The sequence below is a fragment of the Mixophyes fleayi genome, chromosome 4, assembly GCF_038048845.1.
Source record: "Mixophyes fleayi isolate aMixFle1 chromosome 4, aMixFle1.hap1, whole genome shotgun sequence".
In the NCBI taxonomy this organism is placed as follows: Eukaryota; Metazoa; Chordata; class Amphibia; order Anura; family Limnodynastidae; genus Mixophyes; species Mixophyes fleayi.
Genome location: NC_134405.1, coordinates 184,035,507 through 184,050,575, shown reverse-complemented (window position 1 = coordinate 184,050,575; position 15,069 = coordinate 184,035,507). Strand labels below are relative to the sequence as shown.

Genomic DNA, 15,069 nt, shown 5'->3' with positions numbered 1-15,069 from the left:
TAATTCATCATACATTTCCATAAAATAGTACAGTAATTATTGATGTTACTGCTACTTGATGAGCATTTCAGTAAGCCATGAGGTTATGGTTAAGAAACCATTGCTCACTTTTGCTTGCACCTCAGAGGGTTTAGACAGTTCCCCTTATCGGCAGCTATTAACACATTTGTCGTTTAAATACCAAATTCATTTTTCTCGTTCCCCAGACAATATTAATTTATTTTTATTAAATGACTAAATAACTCAAACCATCAGGCCTGTCTATATTGCAGCTATGTTTTTCAATTGTATTATTATATTTGTGTATTTTGAAATACCATATGCAACGATATACAGGTGTAGATGACAGGGAAAAGGTATCTTATACACAAACAGCACTCAAAGGAAAGCAGCTGATAATTCTACCTGAAAAGTGGATGTTGAAATCAAGGCTTTATGTTCATCAGTAAAGCTCTGTGATGCCCTTCTAAAACAAAATCTCAATCCTGCCAATTAAGAACGAAGACATGTACTTAATCCCAACTAGCTACATTGTATATAAAAAGTCTGCACACACTTATTGAAATTGCAGGTGTTTGTGATGTAAAGCCTGAAATCAAGATAAATCATGTCAGATCTTTTCCACCTTTAATGTGACCTGGGAACCAACACAATTGAAGTGAAAAACAAATAGACAATTTTTAGGAAAAAGTATAAAATACTACAATGCCGCAGTTGCATAAGTCTGCACACCCCAAGCAATTTTTCATTGTGGAAGCACCTTTTATTATAGCAGTGAGTATTTTTGAATAAGTCTTTATCAACTTTGCACACCTGGGGGTAAATGTATCAAATAGCGATGTCTGCAAAGCTACAATATCCTGCGACTTTGCACTGGAAATTTAAAGCCATTGCTACTTTAAATTTGTCATGCAAAGTCGCCGGCTATCAGCGATTTGCAAACATCACTATTCAATACCTTTAACCCCCGGACTATACAATTCTATCCCACTCTTCCCTTCAAAAAAGGTCTCAAATTGTGAGGGATCTCCTGGGCACAGCCCGCTTTAGGTCATTCCACAGGTTTTCAATGGTATTGTGGTTTGAGCTCTGACTGGGCCACTCCATATCTGGAGCCATACATTGGTTGACTTGAATTAATGCTTTGGATCAATTATCATGTTCAAAGATGAAATTCCTCCTCATCTTCAATTTTTGGACAGCAGATATTGTGCCAAAGTATCTTTACATTTGAAGCTACTCCTTATGCCACCTGATGATGATAGCCTTCACAGTGTTCCATGGTACATGGAATACTTTTTAAACTATTTTACACATCACTCCTGATTTGTAACTTTCAGCAATGAGATCCTGTAGATGTTTTCACAGTTCCTTGTGGACCATGGCTATCCCAGTAGAATGCAACCAAAAAAACTGTAAAGATATCCTACAGGAACCCTTGTTCTCTATTTGGAGTTAATCACATTAAAGGTGGAAAAAAGTCTGACATGATTTATCTTGATTTCAAAGTTTACATCACAAGCATCTGCAATTTCATTAAGAGTGTGTAGACTTTTTATATCCACTGTAGTTATAAATATACAACTCCCCTGTTTGCCCCAATCCTCCCATCTTCCAAAGCCAAAAAATGGTCCTTCATAATAGATGTCAATCTGCCATGCTAATCTGTTCACAGTGGCATAAAATAAAGTACAACTGGTACAAAAACAGAAAGACAGGTGGTAAATAGCTTGTATACTGTACAACACAATTTATTTATATTTTACTTTGTAAAAGACACCCATTATCTTTCTTTTACAGCCGCTCCAGTCTAAATGCCAAAGTGGAAGACAACCTTAAACTTAACTGTGAGCCGCCATATGTCACCACAGCAGTAATAAGTATCCCGACACCACCAGGGACAACACCACAGGAGGATGGTAAACCAGAGTCTCCTGATTACTCACGAAGGAACATTGTAAGAGTGTCAGCACTATAAGTCCTGTTCAAAGAATACATGAACATAAAAGCCGCAGACAGCTCAGAAGGAAACGGAAACAGTGAAAATGTTCTGAGATTTCAAAACAGCAAATCATTAGCATAGTACTAATAAAAACAAACATTGAATAATGCAATGGGACTGTATAACAGATCTTCCAATCGAGTATATGTGTGACTACATACATGAGCACAATGAAAGATCGCCCATTGATATTTTTTTTTTATTTTTTTTTGCTTTATCTTGTTTTACAAATGCAGCATTTTATATAAACATAAAATAAACCCTGAAAAGGAATTATTTTGAAGAACTACAAAACATCATTACAGCAATGGGAATATTGTGTTTTCACTAGAGGGAACAGTGAACGTTCCATGGCATAATGAGTAGGATGGAACATGCAAGTATACTTGTACTTATTTAAATGACATCAGCAATGCATGCAGCTATTCGTCAGAGCAGGGATTTATGATCATTTATGCTATTTCCATCAAACATTATGTTAGAAAAGGCCTTTCAGTGCTCTGACAACAACTGGATGAATAATGTTTACAGAATCAAAACAAAGAAAGAAGCATTTTGGAAAAAGAACATTATTTATTATATCACCACTGAGTTACATTGTGTGTTGTATATAAATATTGTTTTTGTAGTTGTTTTACTGTTTAGTTATCTTGTTTTGCAACAACTGCAATAATTGTGTGTTTGCTACATCAGACGTCTATAATTGTTTTCTAATTCTTAACATCTAAAGTATGTATGGACAATGGAAAATAATATCTGTACATACAGATTGCCTATATTACTTCTGTTACTTTGTATTTATGGAAAAGAAAACCTGAATTTGAGCAAAGATAATAGCTATATTAGCTCAGTGGCATTTTTACATGAAAGGTTTTTAAAGAACTCTTTGAGTCTGGAACATGCATGATAAATGATTGTATTTGGTCTGGAATGCTTGTGATGTTATGCTTATTATTTTGTAGTGCTGGTGGTGTTAGTTTTGATGTTTAACATTAATATAAAAGCATATTTTCTTTAAGAGAAGGACCTTGTCCTAAGATGCAAACATTTATACAATCAACAGCTACTCCAAATTCATTCAAAATGTGAATGTATTCAGTCTATGTGAAGATGCAGTGCATGGCAGCAATTAACCATTGCATTTCTGTGGCGTAAAACAGGTTTGGCAAACCTGTGACCTTCCATCTGCTAACGACCTGTAATTCAGCATGCCCTGCCAGACAGATTTGTACAAGTCCCATTCCACAACAGCTTAAGAGCCACAGGTAAAATGTGATGTCACACATGCTATTTCATGTGTGTGTGACAGAGAGGATATCCGGGACTGATGCACCCACTCATTGAGTTTTATGTATTATGCTAAAATGCTACAGTTTATCAGGAATAATACTTAAAGACAATAGATCATGACTGTCCTGAAGCTTTCACGGTAAAAGCTGTGGGTTACATTTCAATTTAGCTAGACAACCTGTACATTTTCTATACTAGTTACAGTGCAACTTTATATTTTAACAGCTTTAATTCTTTCATTTTTTTTTTTTTCTTTGTTTCTGTGAGTTTGCGCTACCATTAATTCATCACTTCCTAGCACTGGATTTACTTATAAGGACATTATTTATGAAACACATTCCAGTACATGAACACACTACTTGATTCGCTGGGTTTCATGTGCTAAGAGAGATTTGAAACCTGTAACTTACTAAAATCAGTTACCTAGTTTTATGGTGGACATACGGGGAGACATGTGATATTTGTTCTTTTATTCATTCTTTATTTATTGTTTTTAGTAAATAAAAAAAAACATCAGTCAGCAGGAACAGGATTTTGGAGATCAGGAGAGGAACATGCTGGGAGTAGGTAGGAGGGTGATGGGGAGCTTTATTGAGTAAGATTAAACAGTTCACAGACAATGCAAACCACAAGTGAAGACACGAGGGCATAGCTGCTTAACACCTAATAAGTGACGGAGCCATGCTGATGTAATATAGGTAGAAGGAAGGCTCTCATATTTGTGAAACAGAAGAAGAAAACACCTATGTGATATTTGATGAATGCCATCCTTTTGGTTAACAAATTCAGTAAAACAAGGATAGGATTTTGTTGCCAGTAGCTCTCTTGATCTATGGAAAGAATTCATGGTAAAGAACTGCAGAATATTATTATTATTATTATTATTATTATTATTATTATTATTATTATCTTTGACTTATAAGTAACCACCAAGGGTCCGCAGCGCCATACACTACATATACAGAAAACAGAGAACCAAGACACAACATGATACAAAAATATATACAAGCACAGGTGACAGGGTAAAGCAAATCAGATTATATAGACAGATAGTGAAAGGAAAGGTAGAAATCAGTGAGAAGAAGGCCAAAGCTTAAAAACAGGGAAAACAGGGCTAGGGAAGCAGGCCAAGAGGTACAGAGGGTGAAGGAACAGTAGAAGGAACACACAAGGAAAGAGGGCCCTGCTCATGAGACTTACATCCTAAAGAGATTGAATGTTATATTTAAAAGGAATAATAAGAGCCCCCTCCATTTAGAAAATAATTTAACAGCTGCTACATACCCAGAATATCCAGTCTTAGGTCTCTATGTAACTTGATCTAGTTCACACCAGACATTTATTCTTGCATCAAATTAGTGGTACCTTAAATATAAATGAAGGATGCTTCAAATCCATATTTAATATTTGACTGGATACCAAATCTTTTCACAACCATTCTGCACAATACCAAAAACAAATTTGCTGTAATTCGATTTCCATTTAGGTTCATGAGAATGAATATTGTACAAGCCTACAAAGCAAACCAGTATCTTTAATGAACTATACAAACAAAGCTTTATTGTGTATAATATTCAGCTGTCATTTAGTATTCCTGTCTGTCCCTAATTTTAACATTTTACAATGTGACAGCTCAGTCTTTTAACAAACCATGATTTATTTAGCACCTGCAAACCAGCAATGTCCTTACAACATTCCAAACTGTCCAGCCATATCGCTAATTTCTCTAATTTAGTAAAATACCCCAGCTACATCACAACATTTATTCCGATTGGCCAGGGATCTTGGCAGCAATTGTACATACTTAACCAATGATGGTCTTGGAGGACTGGATGTGAGCAGCACATGATTGGTTCATATTCTATATTGGGATACTCTCTTCGTTCAGGTACACCTTGTTGCTGGTGAGTCCCGCTGTCATTTCCAATAAATATTGTGATGCTGAGAGGAGTTTCCATTCACTTTCAACCAATTAGGTTCCAGGCTTCATTGTTCTAAGACTCTAATTGTGCCTATATAGTTTTCATTTCAAGTGTGTTTCATACAATCACATTATGGTTTTTTTTTTTTTATTTAGTAATAGCATCTCACTTATGTTAACATAATGCCATACTACATCTATAAATATTTTCAATGTGACTTACAGCATTTCTAAATTTTAGGAGTATATATTAATATTTAGATTAATATAGCGTCAACCTATAGTTACTATGATAGCCATTCAACACAATTATACTTTTAGTATAACACAAAAATAAAAACTCATTTGTATTGTTTAAAGCATATCTCAACCTAAAAGTAAAAAAATTGGATTTGGGCAGAGTTCAATGAGCTAATATAAAAAATATATAATGATTTCTGTAGCTAAGAAGTATGTCCAATCCTCTGGGTTTTTGATTACTGTAATGGTTCTACACAGTACTTGTCTCTCTTTTTATCACTTGGTCAGTTTGAAACAGGCGGAGTAGGTGTCAATGTCTTTCAAACTTTCTTAGGATATAAGCTCGTATGAGCAGGGCCCATCTTCCATCCTGTCTCCATACCTGTTCTTCCGCTCCGTCTCTACTGTATCTGCCTGCCTGGAGTTTCTGAAGTACTGGTACTTTGTGTTTATTGTTCTGTACTGTCTTACCCTGTATAGTCTACTGTTTGTACCATGTACGGCGCTGCGGAAACCTTGTGGCGCCTTACAAATAAACGATACATGATAATAATAATAAACAGAGTAAGGTAGAGTAAGGTGAGGGACTATTAAAGCCATCTATGTCATTTTCAACATATTATATTAACTCTTTAAACTTCACTCAAAACTGCATTTTTAGTTGTACGTGGAGGTTTTTTTTTTACTTCAACTTAATGCATAATAACATTTTCTAGAGCATTCACTTGATTTTGTTACAGTCTCATCATGACATATACCAAAGATATAACATATTATTACTAAAAACACAATATTTAGACAATTGTTTGATTTAAAGGAACACTATCATGAAAATGTTACATTATTTCTATTATATTTATGTTTAAATGTAGATATAAGGAGGATATGGCTGTTATATCTGTTTTATATGGCTGTTGGTGTGTTTTATATGTTAACAAGTTTACATTTTTATTATTTTATTGTTGGAATAGATGTTTGTATATGGTAGCATTACAGTTGTTATCATGGTAGATTTTCACCATCAGTCTTAATGGCATGTCACTTTGGCTATGTCCACATGAACCCGTGTCTTGGGCATGCTGGCGTGTTAAAGTGTGAAGAAACACAATAAATTAGGCACATTGTCATGCTCCTGTATGATAGATTTGGCTAAAATCTAGGTCACATATCTCAAATTTACCAAAACGGCAGAGAAAGCGTCACTATAGCTTTTTATTATGCTTTTTTTAAACTTTCATGGTATTGTCTCTTTAACTGAGGTGTGGTCATCAACTATTCAACATTTGTCCATGATAAAACATTGAAATAATATAAGGAATTGCTTTCTTATGTTAAAATGAAGCATGAACATGGAGAGCAAACAGAATAGACTGTGTACTGTAGGTGTTAAATGTTTCCATTGTATTAAACTATGAGACAACAGATACTAAAGTCCATATTTCTTTTGTGTTATTACTGTGTTAAGATTCCCCATGTGGTGTGATTTTATACCGGTGAACTTACCAGTATTAGTTAGTAAGCCTCCACAAAGTGTTATTTTATCATCAAGACACATAAGTGGCAATCATCATGTACATGTTAATTGGCCAATACAATTTAGAAATTAAAATGATCCTTATACATTCAAATCACATCTATTTCTATTCACATTTGTAAAACATTACTTCTTTAGACCAGAAAAAATAGGATATATCTTAAATTGCTACGCATGACCATATGCTTGTTTGCTTATTCGGTGATAAACATATTCGGAAATTCAATATGAATTAAAGGTGGTTTTTATATTTGGGACCAGTGATTGAAGTGGAAATTACAGAAGTGGTGGTATGAAAAATGTAATGGAAATGTAAGTGAATGGAATTTGATAGTTTCACAATGAAGGCTGTAGGAGAAGTGGCGGTATGGCATACCACCCTATACATCCCGAACTTGACCACTGCTTTGGATCATTAATTGCCTGTTTTTTTGCTTTATCAGCAGTTTAATAGTTTTCAATGTAAATATTAGACCTTCAGACAGGCATAATCATTTACATACAGTATTCCATCTGGACATAAATAGTAAATGATGGTTAAATGTATATCAAACTTATCTATCCACCTGAAATTTATATGTCCTTGTTTGTAATTCAATAGATGTTGGGTGTTTTGAGAGTCTGAAACAATTTGCAGTTTTGTGAGCATTTTAGGTTATGTAAGTTTATTTAAAATGTCTCTACAAAAGTTTAGAGTTTCTTATGCTTACAGAAATAATTGTGTTCACATTTTACCTATCCCGGTGTTCCAGAACTGACCATAGCATGAAATACTGTAGCAGAGGTGAAGCTAAAAGGTCCCAGCTCACAGCTTCCTAATTATATTACATGATCTTGCAGATAAGATAAGTTTCTTCATGGTCTATTTATTTGTTTACTATATAGTGTCTTATTCACTATGTAAGAAGAAAACAGGAGATACTGGCTAGGAGAGAACACATAATATGGCAATAGTTCAGGACAGCTTCACAACTCTCCTGATGTATGAAGGAACACAGCTCGGAAGAAAGCATAGTGCATGGACAGCAGTCTTTCCTGAGCAATGTTATATTATGTAGTGCACAAGGCCCTATGTAATAAACAAATAAAAATATTATATAGAACCTGTTGAAAGATACTCTTTAACCCATGAACATCATTACAAAATGGATTACTATGCTAATTAGTTTTTGCTGCTTTGAAACCTTGGCACCATTTACAAAAATGCCCATTACAACATTCACAATGATATGTCATGGGAAACTAGCTGTGATAAAACATTTACAATTGAATTTTCCAGTGGCGCCCATTATTCTCGTTAACCCATTAATGAAGGGAGCTTTTTCTGTACTACACTGACTAAAACATTAGTCACATTTTTGCATTGTGTCAAGTTTATGAGGAATAATGTTTATTTATTTTCTTTTTTTGCTTGACCCATTCAAATTTTATATTGATTTTTTTTTTTATTATTTAAACAATATCAACATTGTTGCGAAAGTTTAAATTAGTGGAATTAACCTTGTTTGTAGCTTTAATAAAGCATACAAATTACAATATTTATATTTTTAAAAGATATGTAACTCAGATACAAATGTTTATGTTAGTTTGCATAATAGATGAATAGAGCGCCACTACACGTCATGTAGATGTAACTGGCACTAATGACTGTCCTAATAATATCGCAGGTTTCCCCTTAGATGAACAAACATTCAGTTTGCAAGCCTTATACAAGACTGATCATCTGTGTGAGTAAGCTTCTAGCTATAACCTACCCCCCAAAACAAAACCACATATTGTGAAACTCATTCCTGGACTTTGGGGTACATCACAGGAGAAGAAAAAATAGTTTTCTTGCTAATGGAATGCAGCATGTATAGAAATTAAGAGGATTATTTACAATTTATTTTTTCTATCTACTATCCGGGATCAACTGCAAAACTGAGTAGGTTTTAAATTGATAAACATTGCATCACAGTAGATATCGTAGATATCTCTTGCTTTGCATTCATCTTCCTTTTGCCGTGCAGTCCCCATAACAAGTGTATAGGGACTGCTCCCTAACACAATTTACTAAGTTCTGAAAATGCCTAATTTCCGGAACTTATTCACGTTACTGTAGGCCAGCTCAGACTGGTGTACATTAACCTTTTTGATACTTGTCAGCTATGTTAAGAGCAGAGTTCCAGAGCACCTGTGTAGGAATCATATGATCGCTCCCTGTCACATGACTCACGTTCTTGTCACCCGGGATTGAAAACTCTTTTTCATACAATGCGTACCTTAGTGAATAGGGGTTAAGGATGTACATACAGTATATTATAATAGGCCGTAAACCACTGTGAGATTAAAACCTACCGTTTTTTTAGCTAAAAATCTCAACCCACATGACACTATACTTAATCGCAACCCATTCCAGAAGACATCATGGATCTGCTCTTGACTGTGAATAAAGATATAAATTAATTCTAAGTCCTATGTTAGTTACAGTACTATGTTTTTATTCATTATGCTATTTATTCTGTTTTAGCTTTCCATGGTTTGCTTTTGTGAAGCAAAATATAAGAAAACAAATTAAATAATCATATTATAATAATAATATTATTTCGCTGGCAACAGCTGGTAACTTCATAACAAACTATTTAGCAGATGTGAAACATGTCTACAAACAAAGAATATAATTGTTCTCTGCTTGACTCACTGTTGCATTCACTTTGAAGCATTTTGCATAGATTGTTCCGTAGACATGGCAACATGTATGCTGGGATTTTCACCATCTTGTCTCTGTGAATGACAGTTTCTAGGACAAGCTAATGCAGCGAGCAGAGATGATTTTTATTATTTTATTATTCAAGTCAGACTTGAATTTACAAACACAAACCTTCACAATGGGGAAAAAGTAGCATTTTGAAGCATTTCATTGTATCTTAGTTATGTGATGTTGAGCAAATGTTGGAAAAAATATACAAAATTTATCATTGCAGTCATAAAGATTTGATTGTAAAGAATAAGTATATCCGCGTTGCTTTCTATGACAGTTGCTATCACTGTCACAAGATTAAAGTAAATATTAACTTAAGCCGTATGTGCCATAGTTCGTTCTTGATTCTTTCTTATGTCAAAAAAATCAATACAAGCGTTCTGTTTCCCCTCTCTTCTAAGAAGATATTTTATTTATTTAATAGGCCCTGACCTTCCCTTTTAAAGGGGAACTATCATGGAACTATCCCTTCTGAGGATGAACTATAAGCTTACAGTGGTAATTTGTGAGCACTCTAAAATTAGTACTTAGATGTGATGTAATCTTTATCTTCAAGTCCTACAAGTGTGTACCATGCTTTATTTGAAAAATATTCTCTCAAACATTCAGCGTATGTGTTGAAAAAGTTATTAGAATCATTCTGTTTGATAATTAGAGGCATTCCTGTACCTGTTAATGAAGACTACAATTAGTTTGAAGGTATTTTGGCACTCATTTTAATTGATATTTTTGGGGTGTTTTGCATGAATTGCTCAAAGACTGTTGTTGCAATGTACAATGTCAATTCTACATTACATTGTTTTCAAGGGGCCAGGAGTAAAATAAAAAAGGAAGGGCCTGATTCATTAAGGAGCGTAAATGCCGATACGTTGCATATGTTGCATAAAATTGCTTTGCACATGCCCAGAACTGGATCATACGCTAAAGAACACAGAAACTTCCAATTTATCTTCAAGCGCAAAGGACCCTTACTACAGCTTAAAGTTTCAGGGGTGGAATGAGGAGGGGAATGGGAGTATGCATGTAGTCACTGTACAGTAAGGGCGTGCCAAGCTCAAGTGCACATAGCAGCATCAGATTCAGGCTTTGGGTTTTTCAAAGGTACGTGTTTTTCAGTTGTATCACTTGCACCAGCTACAGGTCTGGTGTAAGTGCCAAATACTACTAGTGATGACGTCTGTATGCATGCTAGAACATGTGTTTGCAATCAGGAGCAACTGTAAAAAAATATTTTATGTACATTAGACATCATAATAAATGTGTTTTATGGGAAAAATTTAAAATGTAAAAAACCCACTTTTTAATTGTTCAATGTTTTGTCATTAAGGACTATATTGTTAACAGGTGACATTAATTGCATAGGTTTTTGTTCCTGTGCTGTCTTTTGTGACTTGATATTCCACGTATGTATTGACATATTCTGCAATGTATTGTCTGTTAGAGCAGAGCGGACTTAGACTCGTATTCATCAACAGACGTATCTATAGATACGCTCCTTGTTCAATACGGACGTGCGTATGCATGATGTACATGCATTTTAAAAAATCGTACACTACGTTCGCTTTGCGTTCCTTGATGAATCATGTTCGAAGTGTAGAATGAGAAAAAAGTCTAAAGGCAAACCGAACTTTAAGTAACATAATAGAAAAACTCAAAAGACAATTTGCAGTTAACTGCTGTGCTGAACAGTACTAGAGAACAAGAAAACTACTGAAACAGCCAGTATTTATCTTATGTGCAAAATAATAAACTCATTTGCACCTCTTGCATTGCAACATGGTTTTGCCAAGGTTCAAATTTACTCATTTTCTTGCTTTACTTTCCTTAATGGATCAGACCCGGGTGTTGTGTACATGTGTGTACTATGAAAAGCAAGGAACTTGACAATCATGCTATGGAAGATTCTGTAACCACAACCATTACCCTTTATTTCCCTAAGATATAATTAAATGAGGGTCAAATGTAGATTGGAATGAATGGAACACAGGTCGTTGCTTAGACATTACACACTTTCTAAGTAAACAGACAGGCACTGGAAAGAAGGTGGGAGAAATGGGCATTTGGCATGCAGTGTGTGAATACCATAAAAAGATGGACTGTGGTTTGTTTGCAAATTACCCTGTATCTTTTGAATACTTAATTTTTTTTATGATTAAGACCAAAAAAAATGACACAAAACAATATTCCAATTAAAGCTTTATGATATATTTTACTTACTACAAGTACAATGGATGCGATTACACAGGAATAATGTTATCTTTTATTATACCAAAGGCAACTCGTAACCCACATTTACATAAAAAACATGATAGCACTGAAATAATTGTCCTAATTGGCCTTAATAAAATTGGAAATTGTATGTCTCTGAGTGAAATGGAAGTCTTGAAGACTAGTGGTTCCAGTACAGTTGGCTGCCTAATTTTAACAACTAAATGTGCTTTGCACATAAAGATACTGATCCTTGACCTGGTTAAAGGTTAACACAAAGGAAGACAGTTGCAGGGCCACCATCAAGGGGTTACAGGGAGTACAGCCCAGGCCACCGAGAGGGAGGGGTGGCGGGTACTAATTACCCGGGCTCGGGCATGCCAGGGTGCCCGGCCCGGGCCCTCACTGCTGACGTTGTTTGTTTGTTTTTCATTTACATTTTTTAAATTTTTTATTTTTTTTGCAGGGGGGAGGGTTCATTGGTTGGGGGAGCAGGTTAGTTAAAAAAACAAAAAACATACTCACGTGATCAGGGCGCCGGCGGCCCTCCTCCGTTCACACTGATTGTCGGGCGTGACGTCATCAAGTCACACCCGACATTCAGTGAGGAGCGGCGCAGAGAGGACCCAGCAAGAAGACAGAAGACAAAAGAAAAGAAAAGAGTTGAAAGAAACCAATAGAGAGGTAAGTAAAGGAACGGAGGCAAGGGGAGGCAAGCAGAAAAGCACAGTGTGAGGAAAAAGGGGGAGAGAAAGGCACAGTGTGAGGAAAAAGGGTGGGAGAAAGGCACAGTGGGATGAAAAATGGGGGGAGGCACAATGTTATGACAAAGGGGGAGGGGGAAGGCACAGAGTGATAAAGAAGGGGGGAAAGGGGGGAAAGGCACAGTGTGATGGAAAAAGGGGGGGAAAGGCGCAGTGTAATGAAATAGGGGTAGGGGAAGGCACAGTGTGATGAAAAGGGGGGCACAGTGTGATGAAGAAGGGGGGAGAAAGGCACAGTGTGATAAAGATGGGGGAGAAAGGCACAGTGTGATGAAGATGGGGGAGAAAGGCACAGTGTGATGAAGAAGGGGGGGAAAGGCACAGTATGATGAAAAAGGGGTAGGGGAAGGCACAGTGTGATGAAAAGGGGGGCACAGTGTGATGAAGAAGGGGGGAAGGCACAGTGTGATGAAGAAGGGGGGAGAAAGGCACAGTGTGATGAAGAAGGGGAGAAAGGCACAGTGTGATGAAGAAGGGGGGGAAAGGCACAGTGTGATGAAGAATGGGGGGAGAAAGGCACAGTATGATGAAGAAGGGGGGTGAGAAAGGCAGAGTATGATGAAGAAGGGGGAAGCAGCATGGCACAGTGATGAAGGAGAGGGGGCAGCATGGCACAGTGTGATGAAGGGGGCTATGTGAAAGGGGGAAAAGCAGCATGGAGGGCGCAGTGTGATCATAAGGGGGCACAGCGTGGTTGTGATGAAGGGGCACAGTAATGTGTGTGTGATGGCACAGGGGCCTTGTAGCAATGTAGTGTGTGTGAGGAAGGTGGTGGCTAATTAATGTGCCTATGAATTATTTAATGTCAGTGATGGTTGCGGGAAATAGGTATATTTATGAAATGTAAATACTATTAATTTATTGCTGGGGCTGTTTGCAGGGAGGGAAATAGGTTAATTTATTAAATGGGAATACTATTATTTTACTGTTGGGGCTGAAGGAAGGCCTAATTATTAGTCGTGGGTGCTATTGATATAACAACAGGGCTGGTTTGAATTTTCTAAATGTACCCAAGTTTTTTTACAAATAGTGCGCCCAACATTCCAGGATCCAGACAAGCTGCAATTAAAGAAAGCAACAGCCACAGGTGGTGAAAGTGACAAGAACAGGTAGGAGAGAGCAGGACAGTCTGTGAAGTGCTGTGATTCTAGAGGGACAATCCCAATTTTTGGTGACTGTTCTGCCCAATGTAAGGGGCAGGCCAAAAATGTTAACTCTTTATATACACACTGCATTGTTTATATACTACACTATAGTGCTAGATGTCCTGAAAGTCAGGAGTGCACAACAATGTAGGTTTTGTTTCTGTAGGAGGGTGGCCTAGCATTTTTCATCTGCTAGCCATGCCCCAATGATGCACAGTCACTCCCCCAATCGTATGAAGACACCTATAGCTACTTTTGCGCCGCCGCCGGTGCACATTTTTTTCCCCCATGCTCAACAATAAGGGGGCCCCATAAAGTTGGTTGTACCAGGGCCCTGAATTTCTCTTGACAGCCCAGTATGGAGCCCCACCAGCCAGGGGCCCAAAAAGATTTATATGGGGTAGGGGGCCTCTGCTGTGATTTAATGGACGCACCGGGCTAATTTTCTAGGCAGCAGTTGCACTTGAGATGTGGGGGGTGGGGAGAGGCCTCTACGCTGAATTGAGGGATACGGTTGTGGGCCCCCTTGTATGCAGCACATCTGCCTCCCCCATGGCTGCCACTATTTGCTCCAGTTCCAGCCCCCTGGGAGCACATCTTCCAGAGAGTGGTGTCCGGCACAAAGCAGAGAGGCTCCCTGCAGTATCACTGACGGTATGTAATTAATAATGCCACAATGTTACAAAGGAGCCGGAAGGAGCCAGCAAGAAGATGCAGAGAGGTAAGTACACTACTGCGGGTGTTAGATGGAACCGGGGATGGGGGGTGACTGAAGAGAATTGCGGGAAAGCAAATGTTGTATAGAGGATAACTTAAAAATGAGGTGGAGTGAGAGAAGGATGGAGGGGGTCCTGCCTATTACATTTGTATAGGGCCCCGCAATTTCTGGTGGCAGCCCTGGACAGCTGTACATTGAAAAACACTCTGCAATGCATAGTCTTATAACATTAATATTTAGCGTTAATACAAATACTTTGTATATATACATGTGTCTGATATGAGTATCTCTTTCATATACATCAAATTAAAATATACTGTATATTGACTACTTAAATCTCATTCAGCAGAAGAAAAATAATGCAATGTTTCTCTTTATATCAGTGCTATAGGCATGTTCCAGGTTATTGTATCCTCTACATTTACCAAATATAGGCTACATGCGTTGCATGTAAACTTGCTGCTCTTTTCCACTCAATCTACATTTTTACATTTAGTTTTCAGCCCT

The 15,069-nt window shown here is 37.0% G+C and overlaps 1 protein-coding gene across 2 annotated transcripts in view; it reads left to right on the top strand.

Moving 5' to 3' along the window:
• The window catches only part of KCND2 (potassium voltage-gated channel subfamily D member 2), a 375,371-nt gene extending 369,319 nt beyond the window's left edge, over nt 1–6,052 (top strand). For both annotated transcript variants that reach the window (XM_075208964.1, XM_075208963.1), the window contains one exon: nt 1,801–6,052. In XM_075208964.1, coding sequence (XP_075065065.1) covers nt 1,801–1,978 — 178 coding nt within the window. In that variant the 3' untranslated portion in view covers nt 1,979–6,052. The remainder of the gene's footprint in view (nt 1–1,800) is intronic.
• The last annotated feature ends 9,017 nt before the right edge of the window (nt 6,053–15,069 follow it).